This window comes from Fistularia commersonii, chromosome 14, assembly GCF_037954325.1.
Source record: "Fistularia commersonii isolate RoL2024-O1a breed Wild chromosome 14, RoL_Fcom_v1.0, whole genome shotgun sequence".
Lineage (NCBI taxonomy): Eukaryota > Metazoa > Chordata > Actinopteri > Syngnathiformes > Fistulariidae > Fistularia > Fistularia commersonii.
In genome coordinates, this window is record NC_141297.1 from 11,723,895 (window position 1) to 11,750,222 (window position 26,328).

General features: G+C 39.8%; 2 protein-coding genes across 5 annotated transcripts in view; both read right to left on the minus strand.

Annotated features, from left to right (window-relative positions):
* brpf3b (bromodomain and PHD finger containing, 3b) overlaps positions 1-8,432 on the minus strand; it is a 12,953-nt gene extending 4,521 nt beyond the window's left edge. Inside the window, exons 1-8 of one of the 3 annotated variants that reach the window (XM_086159196.1) lie at positions 8,088-8,432; positions 5,459-7,018; positions 5,130-5,286; positions 4,799-4,930; positions 3,441-3,569; positions 2,703-3,015; positions 1,711-2,010; positions 325-915 (exon numbers count right to left, since the gene is read on the minus strand). In XM_086159196.1, coding sequence (XP_086015322.1) covers positions 325-915; positions 1,711-2,010; positions 2,703-3,015; positions 3,441-3,569; positions 4,799-4,930; positions 5,130-5,286; positions 5,459-6,993 — 3,157 coding nt within the window. In that variant the 5' untranslated portion in view covers positions 6,994-7,018; positions 8,088-8,432. Of the gene's footprint in view, positions 1-324; positions 919-1,710; positions 2,011-2,702; positions 3,016-3,440; positions 3,570-4,798; positions 4,931-5,129; positions 5,287-5,458; positions 7,019-8,087 lie in introns of all 3 variants that reach the window. The other 2 variants (XM_086159197.1, XM_086159195.1) reach the window with 2 other exon arrangements.
* Positions 8,433-9,362: 930 nt separating this feature from the next.
* On the minus strand, positions 9,363-24,934 carry mapk13 (mitogen-activated protein kinase 13). 2 transcript variants are annotated; one of them, XM_086159336.1, is made up of 13 exons: positions 24,281-24,300; positions 23,962-24,134; positions 20,587-20,716; positions 20,409-20,467; positions 17,821-17,926; positions 15,608-15,637; positions 14,563-14,610; positions 14,039-14,153; positions 13,461-13,532; positions 12,933-13,012; positions 12,276-12,354; positions 10,993-11,166; positions 9,363-10,667 (listed from the first exon to the last, which is right to left on the minus strand). In XM_086159336.1, exons 2-13 carry the CDS (start codon positions 24,072-24,074, stop codon positions 10,582-10,584), a joined length of 1,092 nt encoding a protein of 363 aa, XP_086015462.1. In that variant the 5' UTR covers positions 24,075-24,134; positions 24,281-24,300; the 3' UTR covers positions 9,363-10,581. The 2 variants fall into 2 exon arrangements, with proteins under 2 accessions (XP_086015462.1, XP_086015461.1); XM_086159335.1 differs by having other exon boundaries at positions 23,962-24,934.
* Positions 24,935-26,328: the final 1,394 nt, after the last annotated feature.

Sequence of the window (26,328 nt, forward strand, 5' to 3'; positions counted from 1 at the left end):
GGCCAAACTGCAAATTATATAGATAAAACCACAGTGACAGCTTGAATAAAAGCTGAAGACCCTTAACTCAAAACAAGGATGTTGCCCAATTATTCCTGTAATGGTGGGAAACTACGAGGAACTGGACTCCAGTAATGAAACATGCAGACACTTCTGTGTTGCCTTTCTAGGAATGGTCATGAGATGACTTGTAGATAAAGCAGGTTATGTCAGCACATTTCACACGGCGAGGGATTACATCACAGTCAAAGTCATTACTGCCTTACATAATCAGTTCCGTTTGTAAACATGGGCCAAGAAAGGGTCTCATATGAAAAATCTCACCACATTCCAGGTTATGATTTGGTTTCTTGTCCATCTCACCATCTGAGTAAACGTCTTGATTTGGAGTCCATGGTTCATTCAGGAAGGGGAGGCCTGGGCTTTTCTGGGGAGTTTTGGATGGACTGGACAAAGGTGTAGAGGACGGGGTGACGGCTGTGAAGTTAGACGCAACTAGGGTGTTGCTTATATGTTCGTCCTGTGGCCCCTTTCCATTCAGCAAACAATTGTCTCTCTCTCTGAACAATTTAGCACCATTTTTTGCCTTCTTGAATAAAATGGAGGTTCGACGTCCAACCCCTCCAGAGACCGCTTGTGTGGGGGAGCGATGTCCTGGAAGGCCGTTGGCCACCGCCTGCCCTTCAATGTGCAAACTGGGAGGAGGTGATGTCTGCTGCTCCTGGGGTTTAGTGCAATTACTGGGGCTGTCTGAGCGGCCACCATCCAGTTTTAGACGTTTGCAGGGCCACCTTGGGGGCTGGGGTTCCTTTGTGATTGGTCGCAAGGTGGGAGGTTCCAGAAGTGCATCACCCTGTCGTGGAGGAGGAGCTGGCCCAGTAGGTTCCAGTGTTGGGGGTGAAGTTGATTTAAGGTCTTCTGAAACATGAGAGAGCAAAAATTAAATACAACTTCACCCTGTTGGTCATGGTCAAACGTCAAACGTCCACTTAATATGTAGTGTGATGTGGTGGTGTAGTTTTCACACTGGAAAATGGTGTCACTTCAGAGTGATTTAACAGGCCAAATACAGCCCAAAGGACGAGGAGGTATTCTGTATGTAAAATCTCATTAAGACGAGTGAAGAAGTAACTTGCTCTCACAACTGTAGACCAGAACCAAGACTACAGGGCAGAATCTCATTTCTACGCTGACACAAATCACATGTACCACCTGGCCTAGTCTTTGGTAGCAAGAGCCTGACTGACTGACTGACTAACTGACTGGATTATCCTGTGATCAGAGGTGGGATGATATGGCATGACTGTACATGGCCAATGGAGAGTAGTGAGTCCATGAGAGTAATGTAAAGAAGTGGTGCAGACACTTGGAGAGAGGAGTTGTGAGGCAGCCATGGCTAACGAGACTCTGTGGGCCCCTACTTACTAGACTGGAGACAGTGGGGTGGTTGGGGTTGGTACGTGGGGGGGGCCCTGGCTCAATTACCTGAGGACAATGTTCCGTTAGCTCATGTTCACAACTAGTCTCATTGAAAGAAAAGTGGCTAAAAAACGGAGAGAAAGAAAGAAAGCAAGAAAGAAAGAAAAAAAAATGAAAGAACGAAAGAGGTAAAGAAAAAAAGAAAGGGAGAAAGAAAGAAAGAAAAGAAAGAAAAAAAGAAAGAATCTGCATATTCATTGTTATAGCAGGGGTGCTTCTTTCATTGCCCACCTTTGTCTGAAGGTGAAAGGCCGTTTTCCACCTTGGCTTCCCTGTCCTCGTCTTTGTCGTCATCTTCCTCGTCATCACCATAGTCATCTTCTTCTTTCAGACGTCCATTATGAAGGCTGTGACGATGCTGACCCTGCCGGTACCGTATGTTGTTGATCTCACGGCGAAGAAGGCGAATGCGACGTGTTCTGGCACCACTGCAGCGCATTGATGTGACAAAGTCCAGCTTGTCTAACAGCTCCTTAAGCTGCTCCTCCACTGACATATGAAGCCGGTTGTCTGGATCCAGCACACTGTCAACTGGAACAGACACAACAGTGTTGACAAACAATGCAAACATGTAAAATCAACTTGGAAATAACATCATGGGAATGAGGGGAATCATAGGGTTTAAAGAATGATTTCTTATTTATTTCTTAAGTAAGAGAAGCATATGGATACTTCTATCCATTGTATTTATATAATATTATTAGTTCATAGCACCATCTAGACTGGCACCCTAATATCCCCTACCCGAGAAGACCATAACTGCTATAAATAACTTGATACATGCCTGTCAGTCACCAATTTGAATATTAATTGAATAGATTATGGACAGCGCCTAATAAAATTTATTCACCTAATTTCAGACAAAACATTTTCAAAAACCTGCCAAATTAAACAAAATCGCAAAGCAAGTTTTCACCACTGTATTTATTTTTTGGATGAAAACACAAGCTGATACAAATGTAACCTTCCCAAAGAGATAACCTAGTGAATTGAGGAATGTTTCTACCCTGCAAGAAATTCTAATTATGAAACAATTTCGAAGGGTATTCAATCAATTGTAGCAAAAATCATGTTGTGGTGGTGCAGTCCTTTATCACTATTAATAATTTGCTAGATCAAAATATGAAGAGAGTAACATGAAATGGTTCAGATATACACCTTTATAAAAATTCAAGGTACATATGTCTTCTGATTTTCTCTCTGGTGGTTTTACTGTAACTTACCATCCTCCCATGTGCAGGTATAAAAGTCCCATTTTTGGGGCGATTCTGGGAGGTGCATGCCAGTTTCCAGTTCCAGGCCCGTGTTAGTGGCTTGTCGTTGGGCATGGCGCAGTACAGCCCCCCCGAGGTCTCGAAGACGCAGTGCAGCCCGGTGAAAGATTGTGTCCTTATTGTTGTAGAGGAGGCAGTTGGACACCATCAAGTTGAAGTCTGCCTCCAGGTCAGCTACTGAACGGTAGGCGTGATTTTCCAGCTTAGAGCGCATAGTAGAAAAGTCCATGGGCTGGGTAATGAAATCCAGATAATCTGGGACCTGAACAGGATTTAAAGACATTTAAGTTGATTGATACTGTATCGCATATAAATACTGGTTCAAACTAGCAGCCACACAATATGCTAGTTATGGCTCTTTGAAGTCTGGTGGGGCTCCAAGGTGTCAGTTAACAATGACGGTATGAGAGTGATCAGAGCAACTAAGCGACATGAGAGAACTATAGGGGAAACAATGCAGGCCTGAAACTATACAATGAGCTGCTGTTCAAAGCTGTGATAAATAGGTGGGAGCTGCAGAGTCCAGTGCTCTCTGGGTTAATGCTTACTAACCTTATGTTAGATTGTCATTGCATGTAAAACATGTGTTATAGAAGCTTACAGTTAATCCACTATCAGTTTCAATGGTCTTGCATATACCATCTTGTGTGTTTCAAGTGGCATCATCATAATAGTGAAATGACTGACCTCCATAATGTCGACTGGTTTTGCAAAGATCTGGGGCGTGTCCTTTTCCTGCAGTTGGTCCAGGGTTGAACGAAGTAGCACCAACATTGGGGTCAACTGCACTTCCAAAGCTGCCTGATGAACTCTGATCTGGAATTGTGAAAGGGAATTCATATGAAGGTCATCAGAAGTAGTGGTACTTTTCACAATGGTTCTTTATTAAAAAATAGTCACTAACAATATCACATTAAATAAAGCCTGACTGCTCTGTCAGTCAATATCAGCTCTCTTGCACAAATAAGAGTGAGGTCATAGATATTTGGATACAGAAAGGTGGAATTAATCACATATTGGTAGCTTTTTTTTGCAATGGTATATAGAGGGGGAACTACACAAACTATTGGTGTCCAAGCATCAATTGACCTGACTCTATTGGTATTTTAGCACAACTACTGATAGGTTCTTCTAAAAGTTGAGGCATACCATTTCAGTATTCATGAGGCATACCATTTCAGTATTCATCTTCTTGACAGTAAATTCACGTGTAGTATAGTAAAATAATCTAAATAATGACTGGTATTTTTAATAATATCAGTAGATTTTTGTGACAGTTCATGTCTAACTTTCGTTACATAAAAACAATATAACAATGCACCAATATTAAAGATATTCCAGTAATGTTACCAGTCAATCTCAATAAATTTGCGAATGGTACATGACCACATTGTTATATTTCTTCCAAAGTGCCACAGATAACTAGACTATCCTTTACAATCTTCACTGACTCACTAACATTTACTGGATGGACTGCACTTCAGATATTTATGTGCATTATAATCAACATTTGGATGAATAATAAATGGATGTATTGAATGTTTAAGTTAATGTCTGAATGAATTTGATGTTTGTTGTCCTCATATGTGGATGAAATAGGATGGTGGTACTGTGAGGGCTATTGCATTTAGATTTAAGTGTGTGATGATTTTTTTTTTTTCCCTTTCCATTGTTTCCATGGGACTACAAACAGAAATTATCTATCTATCTATCTATCTATCTATCTATCTATCCATCTATCCATCCATCTATCCATCCATCCATTCATCCATCCATCCATCCATCCATCCATCTATCAACAATATGGTCGGTCCAACCATCTTTGCTCTGTTTAAGCCTCATGGTTTTTTTTTACAGTCTCAGAGACGTATAATACATTAACTGGATGTCCAATATACATCATATGCTGCACATGAACCCTTCTGCTTTATCACAAACACCACCTGTCTGTCTGTTCAGTTCTGAAATACAGAATATGGTATGATTGATAATTAATTCTAAAAGCCCTGTTACTGTTAATGTATCAAACGTCATCAATCTGTTACCTGTTCTCGTTTGAGTTTCTCCCTCTTACGGATGAGCTCCACCAACAGCCTGGCTTTTTCTAGGTCATGCCGAAGTTTCTGCCAATATCTCAGTGCTTCTCTTGCTGCAGAAACTTTCTCATCCACCTCAGGCTACAAATTACAAATGTTTCAGTGTGACATTCACCAACGTCGACATTGTGCCAAATGCTATGCGATAAATCTGAGACATTCTTAGAAATGAAAATGGCAGAACAAAACACTTGAGTACAAAATGGTATGCGTCAAGAGCTAAATAAAATAAATAGATAAATAAATAAACAAGAGATACAGAATTGTTACTTGTCCTGACCTGCTCAGTATTCCTTTGAGATTGGACATTAGAATGTAAACGCCGGACAAGGGGCACACCATTCCTTGAATGACGCTTCAATAACCAATAGCTATGAAGCCTCTGCATGAACAGGTTTTTCTTCTGCAGGTTGATTCCTTTACATATAATATTCAGCCTGTACAACAGGAACAGACACTACTTCAATTCAGTTTACTCAAACCACACAAAACATTAGCTTCTTCAAAATATTTTGACAAAGTTCACAGGCCTTGGTGTGATATTGATGCGCAACATTTGTGGCAAAAAATTTCATGCATGAAAAATATAGTCTAAATAGAACATCTAACCTGCTTGAAGGTATTTGAGGCACAGCAACTTGGGGTGAAGCTGAATTTCGGGCTGGTGATTCTGTGCATTTCTTCCTTTTCTTTTTATCCATTTTGGTATCACTATCAGACTTTCTTCCATTTTTTGGTGTCGTTGGGCCTGCTGTGTAGGCACTTTGGCCTCTAATAGCCCTCCCTCTGCTGCCAACTACTCGGCCTTCACTCTCATCATCTGAGCCAGTGTCTTGGCCTGGAGGTGAATGGGTCTCACAGAATGCTGTCTTCTTAACGGAGAATGTAGTCCCATTGACATTTGTCTCACGCACTGGGTCAATCTTCATAAATAGACCAGCACGCTGAGCACATGTGACATGAAATGCTGTGTAACAATTAGCCTTGTGGCACTGAATAGATGCCCCACATCCTTTTTGCTTACACAGGTAACAGGTCAGTTTCCAGCGTGCTGGGGGAATATTATTGACACCTTCCACTGGTTCCAAAAACACAGTATTGGAAAAGCAGACTTCAGGGATCCAGATAGCACAAACCACATGTGCCCAGCGACCATCACTTGTTTGTTTAAAGGCCCCACCTCGGTTTGGACACAGAACACAGTCAACAGGTTTCTGAGGAGATTGGAGGCAGCAGCGGCACAGCCACTGCCCCTCTGGGATGTAGGGCACCCCATAGCATTCCTGGTGCACCGCCAGGTTGCATGAGTCACAAAAGAGGATTACGTTGCTGTTGAGGCACTCGTCATCCAGGCACACGCAGCAGAAGGCATCGTCGTCAATGTTGCTCTGGGAAGGTGCCCGACTGCGGGCTTCCAGGTACGCCTCCTCTTCCATGCGGTCCATCAGAAGCTCAAAGGAATCAGGTGAGACAGCAGAGTAACCATCCTCTGCACGATCAACATTCACCATTTCCAGCCAGGCAGTGTCCTCTTCATCCATGTCATATTCTGCCTCAGCTTCGTGCTCCTCAGCTGAACGCTCAATGTAACGGTAATATGCTGTAGGTAGAGGAGGGGCCTCAACAGGTGTGAAGGTCTCTAACACACGGAACCGAGGTTCAGGGAGGGGTAAGTGGTGATGGTGAATTGTATTTACCTTTTCTGGTGTTTGTGAATGAGAATTGGGGCAGTGGTTCTTCGGAGGTGGGGATTTGACAGTGGAAAATTTTGAGTCTTTCCTACGGCCTCGAGGTGTGGCTGGTTTGCAAACTACTTGGGCACTGATGGTGGGAGGTGACAACTGCTCACTATTCTCCTTGTTACTGTTACACTCTACCATGTCCTGGGCCATCATCTCATCTTCGGTGATGACTGCCAATGGCTCCAAAATTGAAATGCGGTGAAGTCTGCCATCCAGCTCCACTTCTACCACTTTCTGGGCCTGGGCATAAGTCAGGGTTTCTCTGCTTGGAGATGCTTTGAGGCTATACGGGGATGGCGATCTCTGGCGGGAACCCCCACGCCCGCAAACAGTCCCATTGGACTTTCTGACATCCACTCCATTTCCTGTGGCCACTTGGCCTTTTTGACGTGGCTTCCTCATAGGCCACCAATTCCACGTTCCCTCCCTGTTTGAAATAAAATATTATTAGAGAATGTGGCAGATGTGAACATTCCACTTAAGGACATAATCAAGACAAAAAAATTTACTGACATAATTTCATAGATACAAAAGCATACATTTGTAGGTGTGAGAAAAAAAAGTTTATGAAGAGATTGTGTAAGGACAGTGAATATTACCGTAATGATAACATTCTACCTGCAAGCCAATTGTTTGCTTTGTTACTGTTCACTAAATATTACTGCTTCTTCCTCTAGATATCAAAACAGAAGAAATAAATTGAATTTGAAAATTTTACTTTGCTGCAAAAATGATTAACTGAGCGGTAAATATGACAGACTTGAGTAATTCAAGCTCAGAGCAATTGTACATATGTATTGGTATCTTTCCTGTAGGAGCGCTATTGTCTGGGCACCTGTAGTGTAAACATTCCTTCACATAATACAGCTTGCTGTTCTCATACTCTCGTTTCAGACAGTCGAAGCGAAATGCTGAAAATTTATGGATTGATTATTTGAGATTTCCTACTTTATTTACTTGAGAATTCACACAGCGCACAAGAAAATGAAGCAAGATTACTTTTGTAAACTGTATTGGGCAAGCTAACGATAGGGCTAGCCACGCCGAAACAGTTCCAGCCAATCAGACTTTCGGAACGTTTGACTGATCCTCCGCGAAGCCAATTGCTTTGAGGAACACCACGGACCAGAGATCACTGTCCTTATATCAAGAGTAAAATGTCAGCCATATTTACAGTTTTCAAACACTGTTAAAAGCTGTTCTGCACCTCAACTGCCCCCTGTGTATTGTTTTGAAGCATGGAGTCTCATGGAATGAAGAAAAGGCAAAACAATATGGCAGTACACTGTTTATCAGGCACTCGGAAAACACATATACCAGTTAGCTTACTTGCTAACTTTAGAAGATAAGCAGTAAGGGTACTAACGGTAGCTAGCTTGTTATTACGGCGTTGACAGAGCAGAAAAAAAGATACACCACTGCAGATTGCTACACAAAAAAGTTCTGAAGTAGTCAATAATGAAGTAACAGTATGCAACATATCGAAGTAATCTTACCTATTATGGCAACTGACTGACTCAAGAGGCTCGACAATCGGCCGTCATAAGCCGCTTCTACAGAAATGGTTGCCACCTAGCTCGTAGCCCCAGTTGTGTTGCCCTCGAAGCTAACCGCTGGTTAGCCAGCTACAGTTCGCTCATACAACCGGTCTGTTTCGCTATTAAAACGTTTCCGTTATCCCGGAGAACGGTGTCCAAGAAGCGGCCAATTGAGTTCAAGGGTCTACAGCATAAAAAAATAATATGTTTGCATGAACATTTTCACAAAAAGCCAACTGTCGACCCCAATTTACGAAAAGGAAAAATACTATTCTCCGGCTAGCATGCTAGTTCTTTGCAACCCGGAGTATGCTAAATCAACATTAGCGTTGGTAAAAACGTACAACTTCCGGACAAATTTTCAAAATAATGAAGACATCCCAGGAAATCAGACTCTTTTTTTAAGATTCAAAGGATACTCCTAGTGAATATCAGGATCTACAAATTTTTTTCGATAACCCCCATCCCCTTAACCAATGTTTAATAGCGGTCAAGAAACGTACTAAATTCTTCAGCATAAATGCATGACTATTCGGTAAATCGAAAAAAAAGAGCCAAGACACCTTTTCCCACACTATACTTCGTAATAATTCTGTTCATCTTCAGATTTTTATCTCTAGACAATTTTAGATACTTACTTATTTTTTAGAGAACCATTTTATGAGTTACCATACAACAATAGTCAGCTGCTAAGAGGGTGGGAAACGGTATTATTTTACTGTTTTGTAAAACATGGAGATAGACATTTCGCTGCCTTAATATGCAAAATAATGTAAAAATGTACCGAAATGAGAAAAAAATCACGGTCTGTGCTAAGGTGGTTTATTTTATTTTTTAATACTTTATTTTGACGGCTGAAAATATCACTTCCTATTCCGTCGTAAACTTGAAAACTTTATACACATGTAGCCCGCCCATGTGACGTCACGTAACCACGATTTTCGCGCGCAGTGTTGAGCCCCTGACACTTTGCATGCAATGCTGATAATTCAAGAATTTGAATAAAAGTCGTTTTTATCCAGGGCAGCTCGCTGGGACAGGATCTAGTCTTTTCAAAGATGGGATTTTTAGTGTCATGTACCCAAATCATTTTTGCTTTTTTTTTCCCCCCAAACACACACACACATATTCCTGAACTAAATTTTAAATCTTAATATTATGATGTTTTTTGGGAACTGATTCAATTAAAAAGGTTATTGAAGAGTAAATGCTTCACTAAAATGATCGAAAAGTATCAGACACAAACCTGAGGATTTATTTTTAAAAGTAACATTAAAAGTACAGAGTTCATTATTGTTACATGAAATAATAACCTATTTTTACCATAACAGTGAAACCTGTAAACTGCAGCAACCCTGCCACCAAGTTAAGAACATGCTGATTGTAATCGTGTAACAAACTTAAAATGAACTGTACCGTGAAACTATATACAGCGTGGTGTGTGCATGAAAAACAAAAGAAGTACAAGATGCTTTCAAAGTCATTCACATGATTACAGTCATATATTTCACTTGGAACTGACAAAGTAACCTTGTTGCTGGTTTGGGCTTAGGTAACATTAATTTTACCTTTACTAGGGGTAACTGATTGTGGTAAATATGATTATGGTTTGGTGATGCATTACCATGAAGACTGCACTACCATCTAACCATGACTGTGAAAATACAACAATATTGAGGTCTTATTTTCATGTTTAATTGGTAAAGAATATGACCATTTAACTGACAGTAAATCCTGTGACATTTACAGAGCATAAATGTATTTGCAAGGCATTTCACTGATAGTGTATAACAGGGGTTGGCAAACTTTTTGGCTCAGGGACCGCATTGACTTTTAAAATTTGACAGATGGGCCAGGCCAGCACAAGATACGATACATGAAAAAATGCATTTGTTAACAGTACATATCAGACTTGTCTGAGATTTGTCTGAACATTGACATTTGCTTTGAAAATAAAACCAGCTTGGTTTTGAAGGCTCTGACGTTTGCTTGCATTTCATGCACAAACCATTTTTTCCCTTGTAGCTTCACATCTAGCTCATTCATGTGTGTCAGTATTTGCACAGTAAAGGCTAAATCACAAAGCAAATCTGTGTCATTCAGCTCAGGAAAATTCTGAAGTGTGCTCAAGTAGGTCCAAAAAGGAAATATCTCCTGTTTGAGCACCCAAATTCATTGATCTAATCATTCATATCAAGTATGAATTCTGTGCCAATCTTTGGCAGGCCGGATGAAAAAGACCAACGGGCCGGATGTGGCCTGCGGGCCATAGTTTGCCCACCCCTGGTGTTAAAGTTAACTTCATTTCAACAAATAATTGCACATGACTTAAAAAAAAGACTAGTGTGGTAATTTGATTGAAAGTAAGTGAATCCTTTTGGAATACACAAGGGCACCATTGGCTGTATGTGGTGATTCAGGTCTTCATTATTTACATATGATATTCATAAAGTCAGGCAGACATAGTCAGCGTATTTTTCCTCTTGGAGTCTCGCCGTGGGAATGGCACAAAGCTCTTCACCTCTCTGAAACATAACCCTGTGGGTCAGGAGAAGACACCATAAGTTTTATGCCTGTGCATCCGGTCAACACTGACGTAATCACATACAAGGGATCACTGTAATTTTTTTGTATTCATTTTTAGACAACCTCTGTAAAAATGTTGTTCTGATGAACTAAACATTTACAAATAGACCACAACTTCAACCATCACAAAAACACGGTAAAAAAATCCAAAAATGATTTCAGCAGTGTTTCAATGCCTCTCAATTTGCTCAACATGTTGAAACAACCGTCATTACATTGATTGTTTACTTTGTATTCTGCCCTGTCATCAGGACCTTTCTTTTCGCTCATGACTTACTCTTCCATTCGTCTAGGGTCAATGTTGCGTTGTCACGACTATCATCATAAGGTGCAGGCTCAGGAAAGTCCTCTTGGTCCCTCAAAACGTCGAAGTATGAGTGCTCAAGAGCAAGTTCGGCAGTAGGCCTTTCATCTCCATCCAGAACCAATATTTTCTCTAGCAGGTCGATGCCTGCAGTCAGGCGGGGGAACAGAATTACAATTATTTGTCGATTTTTCAAAATAATCAAGCTGTAGATGTAAGTAAATGAAAAAAAAAAATGTATTGATAGGACTTGATTCTACACACTTTTGGGAGAGAAATGCAACTATTTAACATCTGTACAAATGAAGATGAAGGATAAAAAGGAGAAATTGAAAAAAAAAAGCAAAAACGATACAATAAGTCACTTTGAGAGTTTATCCTGTAATTCATCTTCTTGACACAGAGTTTAGAGCTATTGAAAAGTGTTTGGCTTGGCACAGAAAATAATAATTGGATTATTCCAGGACGAGAAAGCTGCAAAACTAACAAGAATCGACAAATTAAACAAATACCAACTTTGAACTTTCTAGAAAACCCTTTTTCTCCATAGTGAGAAAACAACTGTCTGTGTCTTTGTGCTGACAATGAATTTTTAGAAGGGTATCATCCCCTGCTGAAATACTCTTACATGAATGTTGCGACTTGCCGAACACCATGTTATGATACACATATGTGCAATAAGTTGACGCTGTAATTTTCACGACAAATATATAGTCAGAGCTACTTTCCTGACAAAAATCACTGGGTTCAGAATTCACAGGCAGCATTTCAGTCAGATCAACTCATTCATTCATTTATTTATAGTTGATTATTAGTAGTTAAAATGATTTCAAATTGAAAATGACCAAGAAGACAGGAAAACGCTTTGATTTATTTTATGAATTTTGACTGAGATAGACATCCACGGGACCAGTTCAGGGTGAACCCAGTCTCTCCCACAATGACTGCTGGGATAGACGCCAGCAACCTCACAACTCTGAGTGCAGGATAAGCGGTATGGATAATGAATGAATGAAAGAATGAATGGCACCCAGCACTATAGGATACCATTCACTGCTGAGCACTGACTCTTAGGAGGTGGTTAGCACATTTTCAAAAAAAAGGAACCTTTAACAACTGAACTATGTGGCTCTAGATGGTGCTGTGAGACAAGACAATTTATGTATGTTTAGTTTCATATGTAAAGTTATACGAAGATTGAAAACATAGTAGTTCAGAGGAGGGAGGTAAGAAATTTTTGCTTTGGCTGAACTCACCCTTTGCACTGGCACGGGGAAACAATGTTGAGAAGTCTTTTCTTGTATAGCGAGGGAGGCCCTTTACATAACTTTTAGCCTGTTTTTCCAAGGAAAAAAAAAAGAGAACTTTCTGAAACAAACATTTCATACAGACAATATTCTAAAATATGAGACAAATAAAAGACAGATCTCACTGAACAATTCAATATCCAGAGAATAAAGCTATCTCTTTCACCTGGCACTGCTCAGTGGCTGCCTTTTGTTCATGGTTCATCCACAGTGGGTTGATGAATGCAGTGGTCAAATTTTGGTGATGTTGTGCTGTATGTATAACTGAATGTGTCTAACAAAGCGATTTCTATGTATAAAACTGAGCTCATACCACATTCCTTTCTTTGTATTGTTACAGCATTGAATTTACATTTAAGTTTTGTTGTCTCTTTCTGTCAAGCTATCCTGAGAATTTTTACTCGGAAAATGGCAAAATTGTCATTATTGGCAATACATGCTGAGTTGGGTATGATTCTGAATGTGTTTTTTATACAAATCTAACATTTTCACAGATCATTAATTCATGATTTTATTCAGGTGTCAAAGATGAGGAATATCAGATGCATTTTTTTTCAAGAGCAGATTAATGCCTTATATTCACAAAAAATGCGTGTTATTTCCTACCTCTGGACTGTCCAGCTTTTGTATGAACTCTGGACCAGGGACTCCTGTCACTTTCATGATTTGTGTCAGCTGGTCCATATCTGGCAGCAAAGAGGTTTGTCAAGGATCCTGAGGAAGCAGTGGAAGTTAATTTTTCTGGACAATGAAATAATGATGGAAAAATGATGTCATTATAAGTATTGTTGAACGTAATTTTCTCAGAGTTGATGTAATCAATGATGCAGGTTGGTTCCCACAAGAAAAGAAAAACTAAAACTTGCAAAAAAAACAAGTATTTTGGTGCAGCTAATTTGGTATATTTCTGCCTGAGGAAACCAGGCAACAGTGCTGCATGTAAATAATTGTCATTAGTTATTCAGTTCCATTATACATCAGACTGACTGCTCTCATCAAATAAAACCCACAGTTTAAATGCCCTTTAACTCTGTCATTGTTGCACTTGTCTTAACATGCTTTTATACTTGCTATGTAGTATTTTAAAAGTCAAAGGACAACAAAAACCAGCATACAAAGAGAATGAAAGGATACAGTCTTTCCCTTTGAAAAGTGTCTTTCCATTGATCATTTCAGCCATAATGCATCCCACTGACCAGATGTCCACTAGAATAAACACCAAAGAAAAAACATGTCAATGACAATCATTTTTTGGTTTAGGGCACAAATGTCGATGAGTTCATGCAATATTTAAACGCTCATTCACTATAAGATGATGCCATTATGGTGTCTTTACAGAAGAGTAATTGGTCATCCAAGCCACTGAGACTAGTCACTGCTTACAGAAGGAAAAAAACCTTCATCTTGAAGACACATAAATCCTGAAAAGGTTCACTGCAGTGACAACTCTGCACTATCAGGCTGCTGTCAGACTGTTCTGGAGAAACTGATAACAGATCCAGGAAAGAAGGATTTATTGTCAGAATTAAAGTATTGTAACTTCAGATGTGTTTCATCCACTATCAATTAGATTAGAACCTACCGACAACTAGTGACCAAAAAGAATAAATCAGAAGTGGGGTGTTTGACAAATGACAATAGTTACAACATGGGTAAGCTGAGACAACAGTGAGGACAGAAGTAACAATACAGAACAGCTACGATTGTCTTGCCCGTCTGTGTGTAGTGCATCCAGTTCAGAATGACCTCAGGTGCCCGGTACCAACGGGTCACCACATAGCCAGTCATCTCAGCATCGGTACTACGAGCCAAGCCAAAGTCCAGGATCTGCATGGGCCACAAATAATCTAATCACAGTTTGGAATATGAACAGGAATCTGGACACTTTTGGTTATTTTTTTTTATTTTTGATTTTATTTTTATCATTGGAAAAAAAAATTGCATCGAAATGCATCACTGTGAGAACAGATGAATGAGATAAATTTGACATTTTTTTCTAATATCAGAGAAATTCTTGCAAATTCCTGGATTATATCTTTCCCATTTACTTTAGTTATTGTCTATCAGTGAGCTTTTTTATTTGTAATTTCTTACCCATTTATGCATCACAGTTTTTTGAAAAAAAGTCAATTTGACCCAAAAAATGGCATTAACAAAAACAGCAAAAAACTGACATTTCTTTTTGTAATTTTTAAATTGTATGTGACATACTTGTTGTTTCTGCAGAAGTACAAACCTTCAGTTCACAATCTTGGTTTACAGCCAAGTTTCCAGGCTTGAGATCCTGTAACAAATTCATTTAACGAGGGGTTACTTACTGCACACTGTAAAATTACAGTGCTAACACTGTGCAGTATCAAACTGGGAGGTTATGGTTCCTATGGTGTAATTTGGCTCAGTTTGTCTGATGGTGATTGTTTCAACACATTTGATGGTTGGGTACAAATATAAACAGACCGGAGGACATTTGCGTTTGCTGTCTATCTTGCTTTTAGAAGCATGAGTGTCCATGCTTGATAGCAAGGGTGGATCTTTACCAAGCATTGCTGTCGTCCACATGGTAACCACACGCAAAAACATATGTATTTTTACTTGAAACTTCAATTTAAATATGAAAAACAACCATTGATTTGGTCTTCAACTTTCAGTAATGCTGGTGTTCTTTTGGCAACTAGTGAAGTCCCCCCTCTCCTGGTCACAGACTTCAAGTCTAAAAATTACAACATGCTGAAGCCTGAGGGCATAGCTGTGTGGAAATGGCTGGGGTTTGCTGATGTATTGCAGGTACAAGACTTGTCATGTTTTGTAGAACGAGTGGATTTTTTTATGTAATGAGTAAATGCATGTTTATGTTTTTCTGCTTATATCGTTAAAGAGGTAAAAGAAAAAAGGAAATGATTCTACATGTTGAAAAAACTTTTTTTTCATTACACTTCATAGTTTCATTACACTTCATAGCTTATCTATTTCAGCTTTACAAGCTGAACCCGAGAGCGACATCTTCCCCTTCCAGACTACCACAGATCCTCGAACTGGTGCTGAAGGGTGTGGCCTTACAGTTCGAGACATGCAGTCACAGATGGATTAACTCATCTTACCTGTTGGTGCAGGTTAAGTTCTGACTCACAATAAATGAATTAAGTCACTTTTCCCATGTCTTTCCAAGGTACAGGTCTGGAATTAGAGCCCGAATAATGCACAGCTCAAAGAAAGTCTGCCCTTTTATGGACACAGTGTTTTTCTGATGCCACCTGTCTGCAGAAATATTCAGTTGGACTTACCCGGTGGATGATTCCAGCCTTGTGAATGTACTGCAATGAGATAATTACCTGTCAGACACATTTGAAATGCTCTCATGCATGTTTACAATGACTATAAATATGTTTTAATAATAATTATTTTAAAAAAAGATGACGATGATAATAATAATAATCATCATCATCATACTCATCATCATTATTATTATTATTGTTATTATTATTATTATTATAAATTTTATTTGAGATGATGATGAGATGAGATTTAAGGAGCCTTATCAACCACTCAAGGACACCATACAGACTTACTCATATACACAAAATAAAAACCCATAGAAACAATTAGAATAAAACAATAGAAGTGACAATGTGGTTTAAGAAAAAACATACATGCACATGGATGTCCACATATACAAAAGTATACACATGTATAAATATTTAAAATATGTATATACACACAAGTATATCATATGGAACAGGCTGCCTCATACAGGTTTTGTGTTGTGAATTGAAGTAGGTAAATGAATGGCTGCGTTTTGGTGGTAGTGAATTCCAGAATCAGGCAGCGGAGCGGCTGAATGCTCTTCTCATGGTGGTGAGACGAGCAGATGGAACAGGTGGAAGAGGATATGGGGGAGCGGGAGGGGGTCGGAGAGGTATGGGGGGTGGGGTGGGGGTTGTGGATGGCCTTGGATATTAACAGGAGGATTTTGAATTGAATACGGAACTGAACAGGGATCCGTTGAGCAGTCGGAGGACAGGTGTAATGCGGTGGAGGGATGGGGTTCAAGTGACGACAATTTATCCTTTATTAATGTCTCATGGGGAAATTCAGTCTCTGCAATTAACCCATCAGGGATGAACCCTGAGCAGAAGGCTACCATGAGCAGTAGGGGAGCAGTTAAGTGTTCAGTGTCCCACTCAACAACACTTTGACACACTTGGAGGAGGCAGGAATTGAACCGGTAATGCTCGCTCCAAAGACGATTGCTCTACCTCCTGCGCCACACTACCCCCATACGGACAGCTGAATTCTTGACCAGTTGCAGTTTAAGGAGGGATTTGCGAGGGAGGCCAAAGAGGAGATGATTGCAGTAGACAGGAAAAGATGAGGCTGTGGACAAGGATGGTGGCAGTATGGGGGGGTGAAAGAGGGGCAGAGACAATGAATGTTTCCTATGTGGAAGTAGGCAGACTGGGTGCTCTTAGTGATGTGTGACTGAAAGGATAGTGTACAGTCAAGGATGACACTCAGATAGCCTGAGGGGAAGGTGAAACGGTGGAGTTATCGACAATGATAAAGAAGCTGTTGGTTTTAGATCATGGGGATTTAGTGCTGCCCTCCTTGAGTTGCCACCTTATTGTCGTAGAGGGGTTTGCACATCCAAGTTAACCCAAGAGCTATGTTGTCGGGGGCTTTACGCCCCTGGAAGGGTCACCCAAGGTGAGATTGTGGATACAAGCGGCCAAAATGAGTTTTCTCCACAGGGTGGCCGGACTCTCCCTTAGAGATAGGGTGAGAAGTCACCCGGGAGGAGCTCGGAGTAAAGTCGCTGCTCCTCCGCATAGAGAGGAGTCAGATGAAGTAGCTCAGGCATCTGGTCAGGATGCCTCCTGGACGCCTTGCGGAGGAGGTTTTCCCGGGCATGTCCATCTGGGAGGAGGCCACGAGGAAGACCCAGGACACGCTGGAGATACTACGTCTCTAGACTGGCCTGGGAACACCTTAGAATCTCCCCAGAAGAGCTGTACCATGTGGCTGGGGAGAGGGAAGTCTGGGCCTCCCTGTTATGGCTGCTGTCTCCACAACCCGACTTCAGATAAGTGGCAGACAATGAATAGATGGATGGATTTAGTGCCAGTGAGCAGAGCCTTGGTTTCATTACCGTTTCATTTAAAGAAGTTTAGGTGAACCCGGGTTTTTATTTCGGAGATGCAATCAGTGATCGAGGTGGGTGTGAGAGTGGACAAAGGTTTCGTGGGGATGTCCAGCTGAGTGTTGTCTATGGAGCATACACTCAGAAAAATTAATTGGTTCAGCAGGGTGGGGCAAGGATGAGTAAATCTAGATTTGGACCCAGTCAGAGCCAGTATTACCAGTTTACTTGTGATTGTAATAAAAAATTCAACATATTTTCAGTCATTGTTGTTTAAAAAAAAACAGTGATATTACTCACACAAGAATACTTTTAGATGAACTTTGAAAATTCTACAATGGTGAAATGCCACCGACTCACCCTGAGTCCACAGAGCATCTGGTAGACAAGAAACTGAACTTTGTCTTCTGAGAGATGACCTCGCACTTTTGACAGGTCAGTAAACATGTAAGGCATAACCAGGTAGCTGAGAAAAAGAGGCAGAGCAATAAACCATCAAAGGAAAGATGGTCAAAAAGGAAGATCAGTACCTGAGACACATAATCCAAACTATTATTCAAAGTAATACTGGATGATAAAGGCAGAGGAGGATGTTTTACTACGGTTGAAAAGGTCTTACTATTGGTAATCCTCCAATACAACATTCATCGACTTCTTCAACAAAGCTATTTTGTGCTTACAGTTTATGAGTACATAAACATTGGTAATCCCTCATAGTATGAATTAAATTACCATGCCTTAAAATGATTGGCACTAGAAAATATTCATTCAAAACAGAAAATGTCTGGTAGGTTGACATACAAGTCATCCTCTACTCTAAATCCCAAAAAAAAAAAAAAGTCTACCCATACCCTGAAGCAGACAATAAAATTGTTCAAAATACTGACTATCATTTTATCTTTTAGTTCCTTTCTCATGGCCTTTCATTTTAATTCTAATGTTTTTGTTGTTTGATGTCAATGTGAATAAAAATCAGAGGCACTATTACCGGTAGTCTATATCATATTGGTGTGCTGACAACCCTGGGGCTGTGACTCATCTTCTGGACTAAAGGCCATAGATCATGTCAGTGCGAATTTTAAGGCTGTGGCATTCAATATTCATTTTACCTTTCTGTTGTGTGGAGGAACTGAATTGGGCCTTGACAACACCACCAAAAACATCAACATCTAACCCAGTATTATTCAGCAACACAAGTGGCTGAACCCACACACAGCTGTGGCCGAAAGGCTGCAAACACTGAAGCCAGTTTGCTAAATTTTTGTCTGCAGACTACAAAAATGTGAAAAAAGCAATAGCAGAAAAGACATCATGTCCACATTTTCAATATCCTGATCTTGAAGGTTATGAGTTATGAAAACAGGAAGAACGCAGATGACGAATTGGTGACTTTTTGACCTGATATCAGCTTTCAAAGATGTAGGGATGGTATTGGCATAAATATTTGCTGAATGAAAACCTGATTGATAAATTACAAGTGAAATTTCTAATCGCTTTGATTTATCTATATTCTCAGAGCTTTCTCAACTGCTGACATTGAGACGATGTTTGGTCAAATATGGGAAGTCTGATACATTACTTTTGATAAACTTGAAAGCCAGTGTCACACATGAAGTGTGGTGTACATGTTAAGTATATGCATGAAGATTACCTGTACTATATTGTAGAGTCACAAACATTGAATTGTTTAGTCGGATATTCTCCTGTATGGAGAGTAGGAGGAGACTGGCCAAGGGTGTTGCTCTCATCACTTTAGATATTGATGTGCTGTTCAAACACAACAGCTTAACTGGTGTGCATTCTTGTCAAAACTTCTCATAGCAAATGGGACTTGATTTTCTTCCCTTGAAGACGTTTCACCTCTTGCCCGAGAGGCTCTTCAGTTCGAATGGACTGTGAGGCGTTTCCGAATATAGCCACCAAGGTTGGGAGAGGGTCTAAGTAATAATGGCTTGTTATGCAAATGGAAGAGTTGTTGTGTAAAAACTAGGTTGAAGGGGATTGTCGTGCTGATGGGGTTAGCTGTTCGTGGAAACACAGGTACACCTTCCTGGGACATATCTGGATTAAAATTTGAAAAGATGTTGTCAAAATTCTCAGACTGTGGAACAATGAAGAGAAATCCATTGGATTTCATTGACTGAGTCTCAGGTGTTAGTTACCGGAGTCTGGTTCCGGTCTTGGATTTTTCCGGGTGATTTGGGGGGTGTAGATAGGCGTGGTCTGTGTGAGCTAGTCTGTCTTGGGATGGATCCCAATACTGTATTGCATGTAGGCGAAAGGCTGTGTCTCTGTTCAGAGACGTTTTTTCCCTTTTTGACAAAGATGACTTCTTTGACTTCTGTACCGAACGATCTGTCTTCTCTAAACAAAATGTACACATTGCTGTCTTCAAAGGAGTGGCTCTTGCCCTCCAGGTGTCATGCTGTCACCTGCACTGAGGATTGTGATAACATCTACATTGGGGCGACAAAACAACCTCTGCACAAACCAATGGCCCAACACAGGAGAGCCACCATTTAAGGACAGAACACAGTGTGCCTACTGATGACATCTTTTCACATTTTAATCCAGATATGTTGCCAGAAGGTGTACCTTAGTTGCCACCTAAACACCCACCCATTAGCACAACAACCCCCTTGGACCTACTATCTATTCAACAACTCCGCCATTTGCATAACAAGCCATCGTTACTAAGACCGGCCCCCAACCTTGGTCCTTATATTCCCTTCGAACTGAAGAAGCGTCTCGGATAAGAGAGGAAACATCTTCAAGGGAGGAAAATCAAGTCCAATTGCTACAAGAAGAACTTTTTGACAAGAGTTGACCATGATTTGGGTGATTGAGAACCTCCACAGACTAGGCACTAGCTGTAGTTATTCCTGCAAAAGCCAACATGCCATCTAATGTGTGGCCTATCCATTGAGAAGTTACTAGAAAATACTTACAAGTCCTGGAAATCCTCAAGGCTTGAAGCGGGTGTAAATACTTCAAGAAGCCCGATTACCTTGGTAGAATGAAAGAATGCTGTCATAAATACATTGTGTTGATTCAAACATTTATCTCTTGCCTTTTGCTGTTGACAGTCTCAAAATGGAAGCAGAAAACTGTTGAATTAGATCTCACATTTTCATGCTTCATGTGTTTGAGTAGTCGGAGTTCCCGATAGGCCCTCTTTGCAAAGATCTCCGACTGGAAGGGTCTGTGAAGCTTCTTCAGTGCAACTTTCTCTTTAGTCTTCTCATTCACTGCTGAACTGTAGTGAACATGAGAATGAGCAGCAATTAGCTCTGCATTTGAGTTGAAACATTGCTATGAGTTTCACTGTTTTTTACCACTTTTGAAGTCAAAGTGCAGAGAAAGAGTTGTTCTATATTGAGGTTTCACTTTCAAAAAGGCACCGACATTGCATGCAGAGGAAGCAATGTTCTCAAGAGGAGGTTTCAGGACGTGGGACTTGGCTTAGCGCTCTTCAATAAGCCGAAGTAATGCTTGTTTGCAATTTGATCTGCAGGGCACGTAAATGTAGGTGGGAGGTTTGTTGGACTATTTGGAGCCGCAAGCACTAACACATATCCCCAGTGCAGTATGCTTGAACAAAAATGATGCACTGTGGTACTTATACTGTCCTGGCCATGCAATAGGTGATTATCTTTGGATTTTTTTCCCAATGTTTTTCTTTTTCTCCTTTGGTTGCAACATTATATGCGATAGTTTATATAAGATGTGTAACTTGTTGTTGTTGGTGCCATCCTGTTCCCGTTTCATCAGATGGTGCTTTTATGAAAGGTCAGATGCTATACTCTTCTACAGACCACAACGCCCACACTATCAACAAACACCCCAGGCAACCAGCTAGCAAGTGGATCTTTGTAGCTTTGACAGTTGGAGTAACAATGTCGGAAATGACAGATGTAAAAGAATTAGAGGAAATTTCTTTCGCAAAGTGCTATCAAAAATTTACGTAACCAAAAGTGGTAGGACCTTTGTAATTTTATCATATTATAGGTAATGTGCATATTTTGAGGTAATTTTTTATCTCACATTATTGACAGTGCCAACATTTCACAGAATTATCAATATCAGTATATTCTGACTGGCTGTACCTACTGTATATTCCTAGCTGAGCACCAATGATATTTACATGTTGACATTTGGTTGAATGTGCAGTCAGTATGAGGTTGTTTCTTACCATACACGGAATGTACAAAAACTGCTGAAAGTTTACAGTGGTTGTTTTAGAGCTGTTTATAAACTGAAATTCAAAATCATTCATTCAGACATTTTTTAGATTGATATTTGTCGGTTTCAGTCCAACCTTGGGCAACCTGATTTTTTTTTAAAACATTTGAATGCTGCTAAAAGGTCATTGAGGTCAGACTAATATTTACAGGCCAACGGAGGACACATGAGGGCAATTTGAAAATTTTTGATACTTATACTAGCATATTTTGTTGACAATAAAAATAAAATTTCAATATATCTTTCAACTTTTAAGACCACAATACTAGGATCTGCTCTGAAAAGTCCAGGATTGCTCCAATTCAAAATTTATGGGAATCACTGTGTTTCTAAGTTTTTCACAGGGACATTTAGTGTTAGTATGGTCATATTTTAGAAATCAATAACTTAATAACTATAACTATAACTATTACTATGGCCAGGGGAAGTAAGTAGGACCCAATTTACTTTTCTCCTAATGCCTGGTCAGATAATGAATGATAGTGCCACTGAAGTGCACAAATAGTGCACAGTAGTGAAATTACAACACAACATTGCAAGATATAAAGTTCATGTCCTCAGAAAAATTTGGATAATCTGGGTTTAATTGCTCATTTTCAGTATTTACATTCTACCAACCACACACACAAAACAAAATGTTTGGAAACTGACTCAGCTATTTTACAAATAAACATCTTGAGATTTCATTTTATTTTACTAGAAAAATGAATACATAACTGTAAGGAACAACTTTCTCAAAAGTGTAAATACCTAAGAAAGTAGAGTAAGCTCTGAAACAACAAATTATATTATTGTATATGAGGTTCAAATTGTTACCATGAAAACATCCAGTGATTTGGACAAAAATTGGGATATTTTTACTAGACCCAAAAAAGTGAAACACTGTAAAGTGGCAATAAGGTTAGCAAGTAAGTTAGCCAGTGGAAGTGTATGACAAATATACTATATTTTGTACAGGGCGTTCTTTATTACATCAAAGTTTGTGGCAAATCATTTTACTGTCTGTATCTTAAAACCACATCATTGTCCGGCAAAGATATATGTCATAATATTGTTTTTTGAAAGCCATTACACAGCCTGCAATTTGTCCTCTTTACATGAAACCCCCTGAAAAAAAAAATCATGAAACAATTAAAAGGATAACAATGAAATACTATAAATCCATCCATTATCTACTGCTTATCTAGCACATAAGATTTGCCAGGATGCTGGAGCTATTTTTCCAATGAACCTTGTGCATCTTTTTGACTGGGAGGAAGCTGGTGGACCAGGAGACATACATTAAGAATATGCATAGAAAGCCCCCTCGAAGGAATTGAAACCAAAATTGTAAAACATGCATATCGTCACCCTCTAAAAATAATCGCTTGAGTCACTTTTTCAGATTTTTCAGAAAACACAAAAAATTGAACCATTTGACACACTCTTGACATAGGCAATTTCTACTGAAGGGGTAGAATGGCACAATCTGTTTAACTGAGGATGTAGGAAATTTTGCCAGAGGTGGTCAGCATCATGAGGAGAAGATTTAGGCAAAAAAAAAAAAAAAACATTTTTGTAAAAAAATGACTTAGGCAATTATTCACCCATTCATTCAACATATGTTACTACTTCTGTATGGTTAAAACACCTTAAGAGATAAGTAACCAAAGTGTTCACGACCTTTAAAAATGGATTCTGATAAGCCAACTTATCTTATGCACCATCAGAATCCATGGAAAGGGTTTTACGGGTCTGCACGACAAATATGATGACGCCTGTATTTTTCAAAGTCAACATGCATGCCTTTATGTAAATATGACACATACACACTTGATTTTGTTATCTGCAGTCAGGATCTTCCAGGATCTCGGGAATCCTGACCATGCTTAAGTCTACGCTCTGATACTTGACAACACGTTTCTGTGCCTCACCTTGAATGGATATCAAAGTGGGAAGTGGCCATCTTTAATATGCCATCCCAAATTAGCCGCAGTTCCTTTATTTACCTTTTTTTGTTTTATTTTTAAGAACACTACTTGTCACACGCTACCTCAATAAAAACAGACCCCACGTTTTAACTCCTGCGACCGGATGTTTTCAGGTGGGAGCGATGAAAGTATCTGGTGAGGATGGCGGGTGGTTGGACGTAAATCGGGCCCACGACGGATTCCCGGTGGAGCTAACGTTAATAAACGCTGAACTGGCGGTTATTATTCATACACGCTTCGATATTAACTACGACATTTGTTGAACACTTAGTAGCTACAAGCCACTTACCATACGGAACCGTATGCTCCGGTGCCTATCTGTTTGAGACGTGTGTATTTCTCCGGGACTTGCCACACCGTGCTGTTGATTTCCTCCCTTGAGAAATTTGCAGGAGCCTCCATGGCGATGAGGAGATAAGGTGAAGCGAGGGAAAACTTCTTAAGTCTCCCGTACGCCTGTCACTTGACGGAAATGTATTGCAAAGTACTAATCAAGATCCAAACTTACAGCAGCTCATCTACATCCCGTTTAGAGAGCGCTTGCTCAGTTGTGAGCGAGGAAAAGCTGACTTGTACGTCACCTCTTGAATAATAGTTTAAACATGTACCTTTCGGTTGAAAGCGCAGGTCGCCTGTTTGATTTGTAACTAGGTTTTCGTCAGTTCCCCCTCGATTCGTTTCACGCAAACTAAACACTGCTACAAGCAGAGACAGCGCAGTAAGGAAATGTTGTTTTATTTTGAAGTGACAAGAATTAACTTCCGGTGTTGCCCCGATTGATTCCAGTAAACTTGACGCGGCACCACTGTTTTAAATTTGATTCACTTGCCCAGTAAACTGCGAAGTAACCAGCCAATCTAGACTTCACAATACTCATAACCATGTTCCCACCACGTGGAAAAAAACCAACCATACCATTCAAATGTGGAGCAAATAGTTATACGCCTATCTGAAATAAATCAAAGAGTTGCCTGCTGAAACATGTTAATGTGACTTGATCTGCTCCCACCCACACAGAGTAGGTGTTACTTGTCATGAATAATTCCTGGATATTGCCAGAGATGTATGAATCATGACAGCCTACAGCAGGCCATTTACACAAACAAACTCATGGACAGAAGCACAAGGAGACCAAAAAAAAAACAAAAAAAAAAAACAGTGCAGATTGGGGATTTGGAGCTCCTCAAATTTTAATTTACCTTTGACAAAAATATTTCTTATGTAACACAGCCCAAAATATGTAATTATAGGTGCATGCACACACTCACACACACACAAGCGCACATATAAATATATATATTGTAGCATTTTAGTCAGGGAAACACCCGGGTGACGGTAAAACGTCTGTTTAATAAGCAATAGCTGTTGTTGGCCACAGCCACGCCACACAAGCCTGCAATACAATTAACTGTTCCCGCCTGATTCCAGGTAAAAAAACAAAACAAAACAGAATTCATTGCACCACATCCACAAAATTCCCAGCAACCCCAAAATCAAACAGAAAAGAAGCATTGAAAAGAAGCAACGGAAACCCCAACATGACTCGCTACTATATATATATATATGAGGGGAGGGGAAGTAAAACAAACAGCAGTTCAGTAATGTCTGAAAGTAGTAGAGCTTGAAATCCAGAAAGTGCAGCATTAACGGTATAGTATCAGGGTAAATACCCTCCAGCTCCTCCATCTGGAGTCCTAGAAAAACTCTCTTTGACTTAAAAACTGCTGCTTCCTTTCCATGCAATTAGGTGTCCTACTCACAGGAACACACCTTGCTCTCTGCCTTGAGTGGTACATATTTGTGTGAAATAAACATCATGCAGGTTTTAATCTATTTTTCCATTAGCACATGCACAAATAAGTGTACTGAATGTGTGAATTAATGAATTGTCTTTTGCATCGTTTTGATATTGATTGGCGAGGCCTGTCTGGGTTCCTATAATTGCATCTGTTTCATCCTATTTTGGCAGCCTTTGAAAAGACTGGGGTAAGTGTACACTTTAAATAAGCTTTTGCAGCAGGATGGTGTGAAATGACCATACTATATCTCTTGGGCAGTGAGAGGGAAGTTTAAAGGGTTATTGTTTATTACAAATGACTCAGAAATTATTTTGCTTGGTGCTTGAGTATCTGGCTTTCAAATCTCATTTTGTGCTCTGCTCTCTGTTTTGGAGAGACGACTCTTACGCAGATCTAATCCAAACTAGCTTTTGGTTCGTATATAGGACGTTAAAACAGCAGCTCCCATCATGCTCCCTAATATAGCAATTGGCTGAATTAACTGAAGGCCAATTTAAGGTCAAGGATTTTTTCAAAGCTCTTCAACATACCAAACACTCTATCAGCAGACACATGCAGGGACACAATATGCTACATACAAAATAGTCAGTATAATATATTTATAATATATACGTAAAACACATAATTATTACACTGTTTATTATATTGTATGTTGTATATATTGTATATATTGTACATATTGTATATATTGTGTGTGTGTGTGTGTATATATATATATATATATCGGATTATATTAGTTTCTCCTGAACAGAGGAAATAAGATCAAATGATGCAATTTCTTCCTGAGGTGATTTTGTTTGTGTGGTGTTTTTTTTGTGTGTGTGTGTTTGGGTTTGCGTGTGAGTGTGTGTGTGTGT

What these genes read in the sequence shown, in the direction of transcription:
- mapk13 (XM_086159335.1), bottom strand. Translation starts at nt 24,074, where the DNA reads ATGGAGGCTCCTGCAAATTTCTCAAGGGAGGAAATCAACAGCACGGTG. An exon ending in GGAGCATACGGTTCCGTATG is followed by an intron (nt 20,717 to 23,961) that starts GTAAGTGGCTTG and finishes TGTTCACTACAG; the next exon opens with TTCAGCAGTGAATGAGAAGA. An exon ending in GATGCACTACACACAGACGG is followed by an intron (nt 13,533 to 14,038) that starts GCAAGACAATCG and finishes TGTTTATTCTAG; the next exon opens with TGGACATCTGGTCAGTGGGA.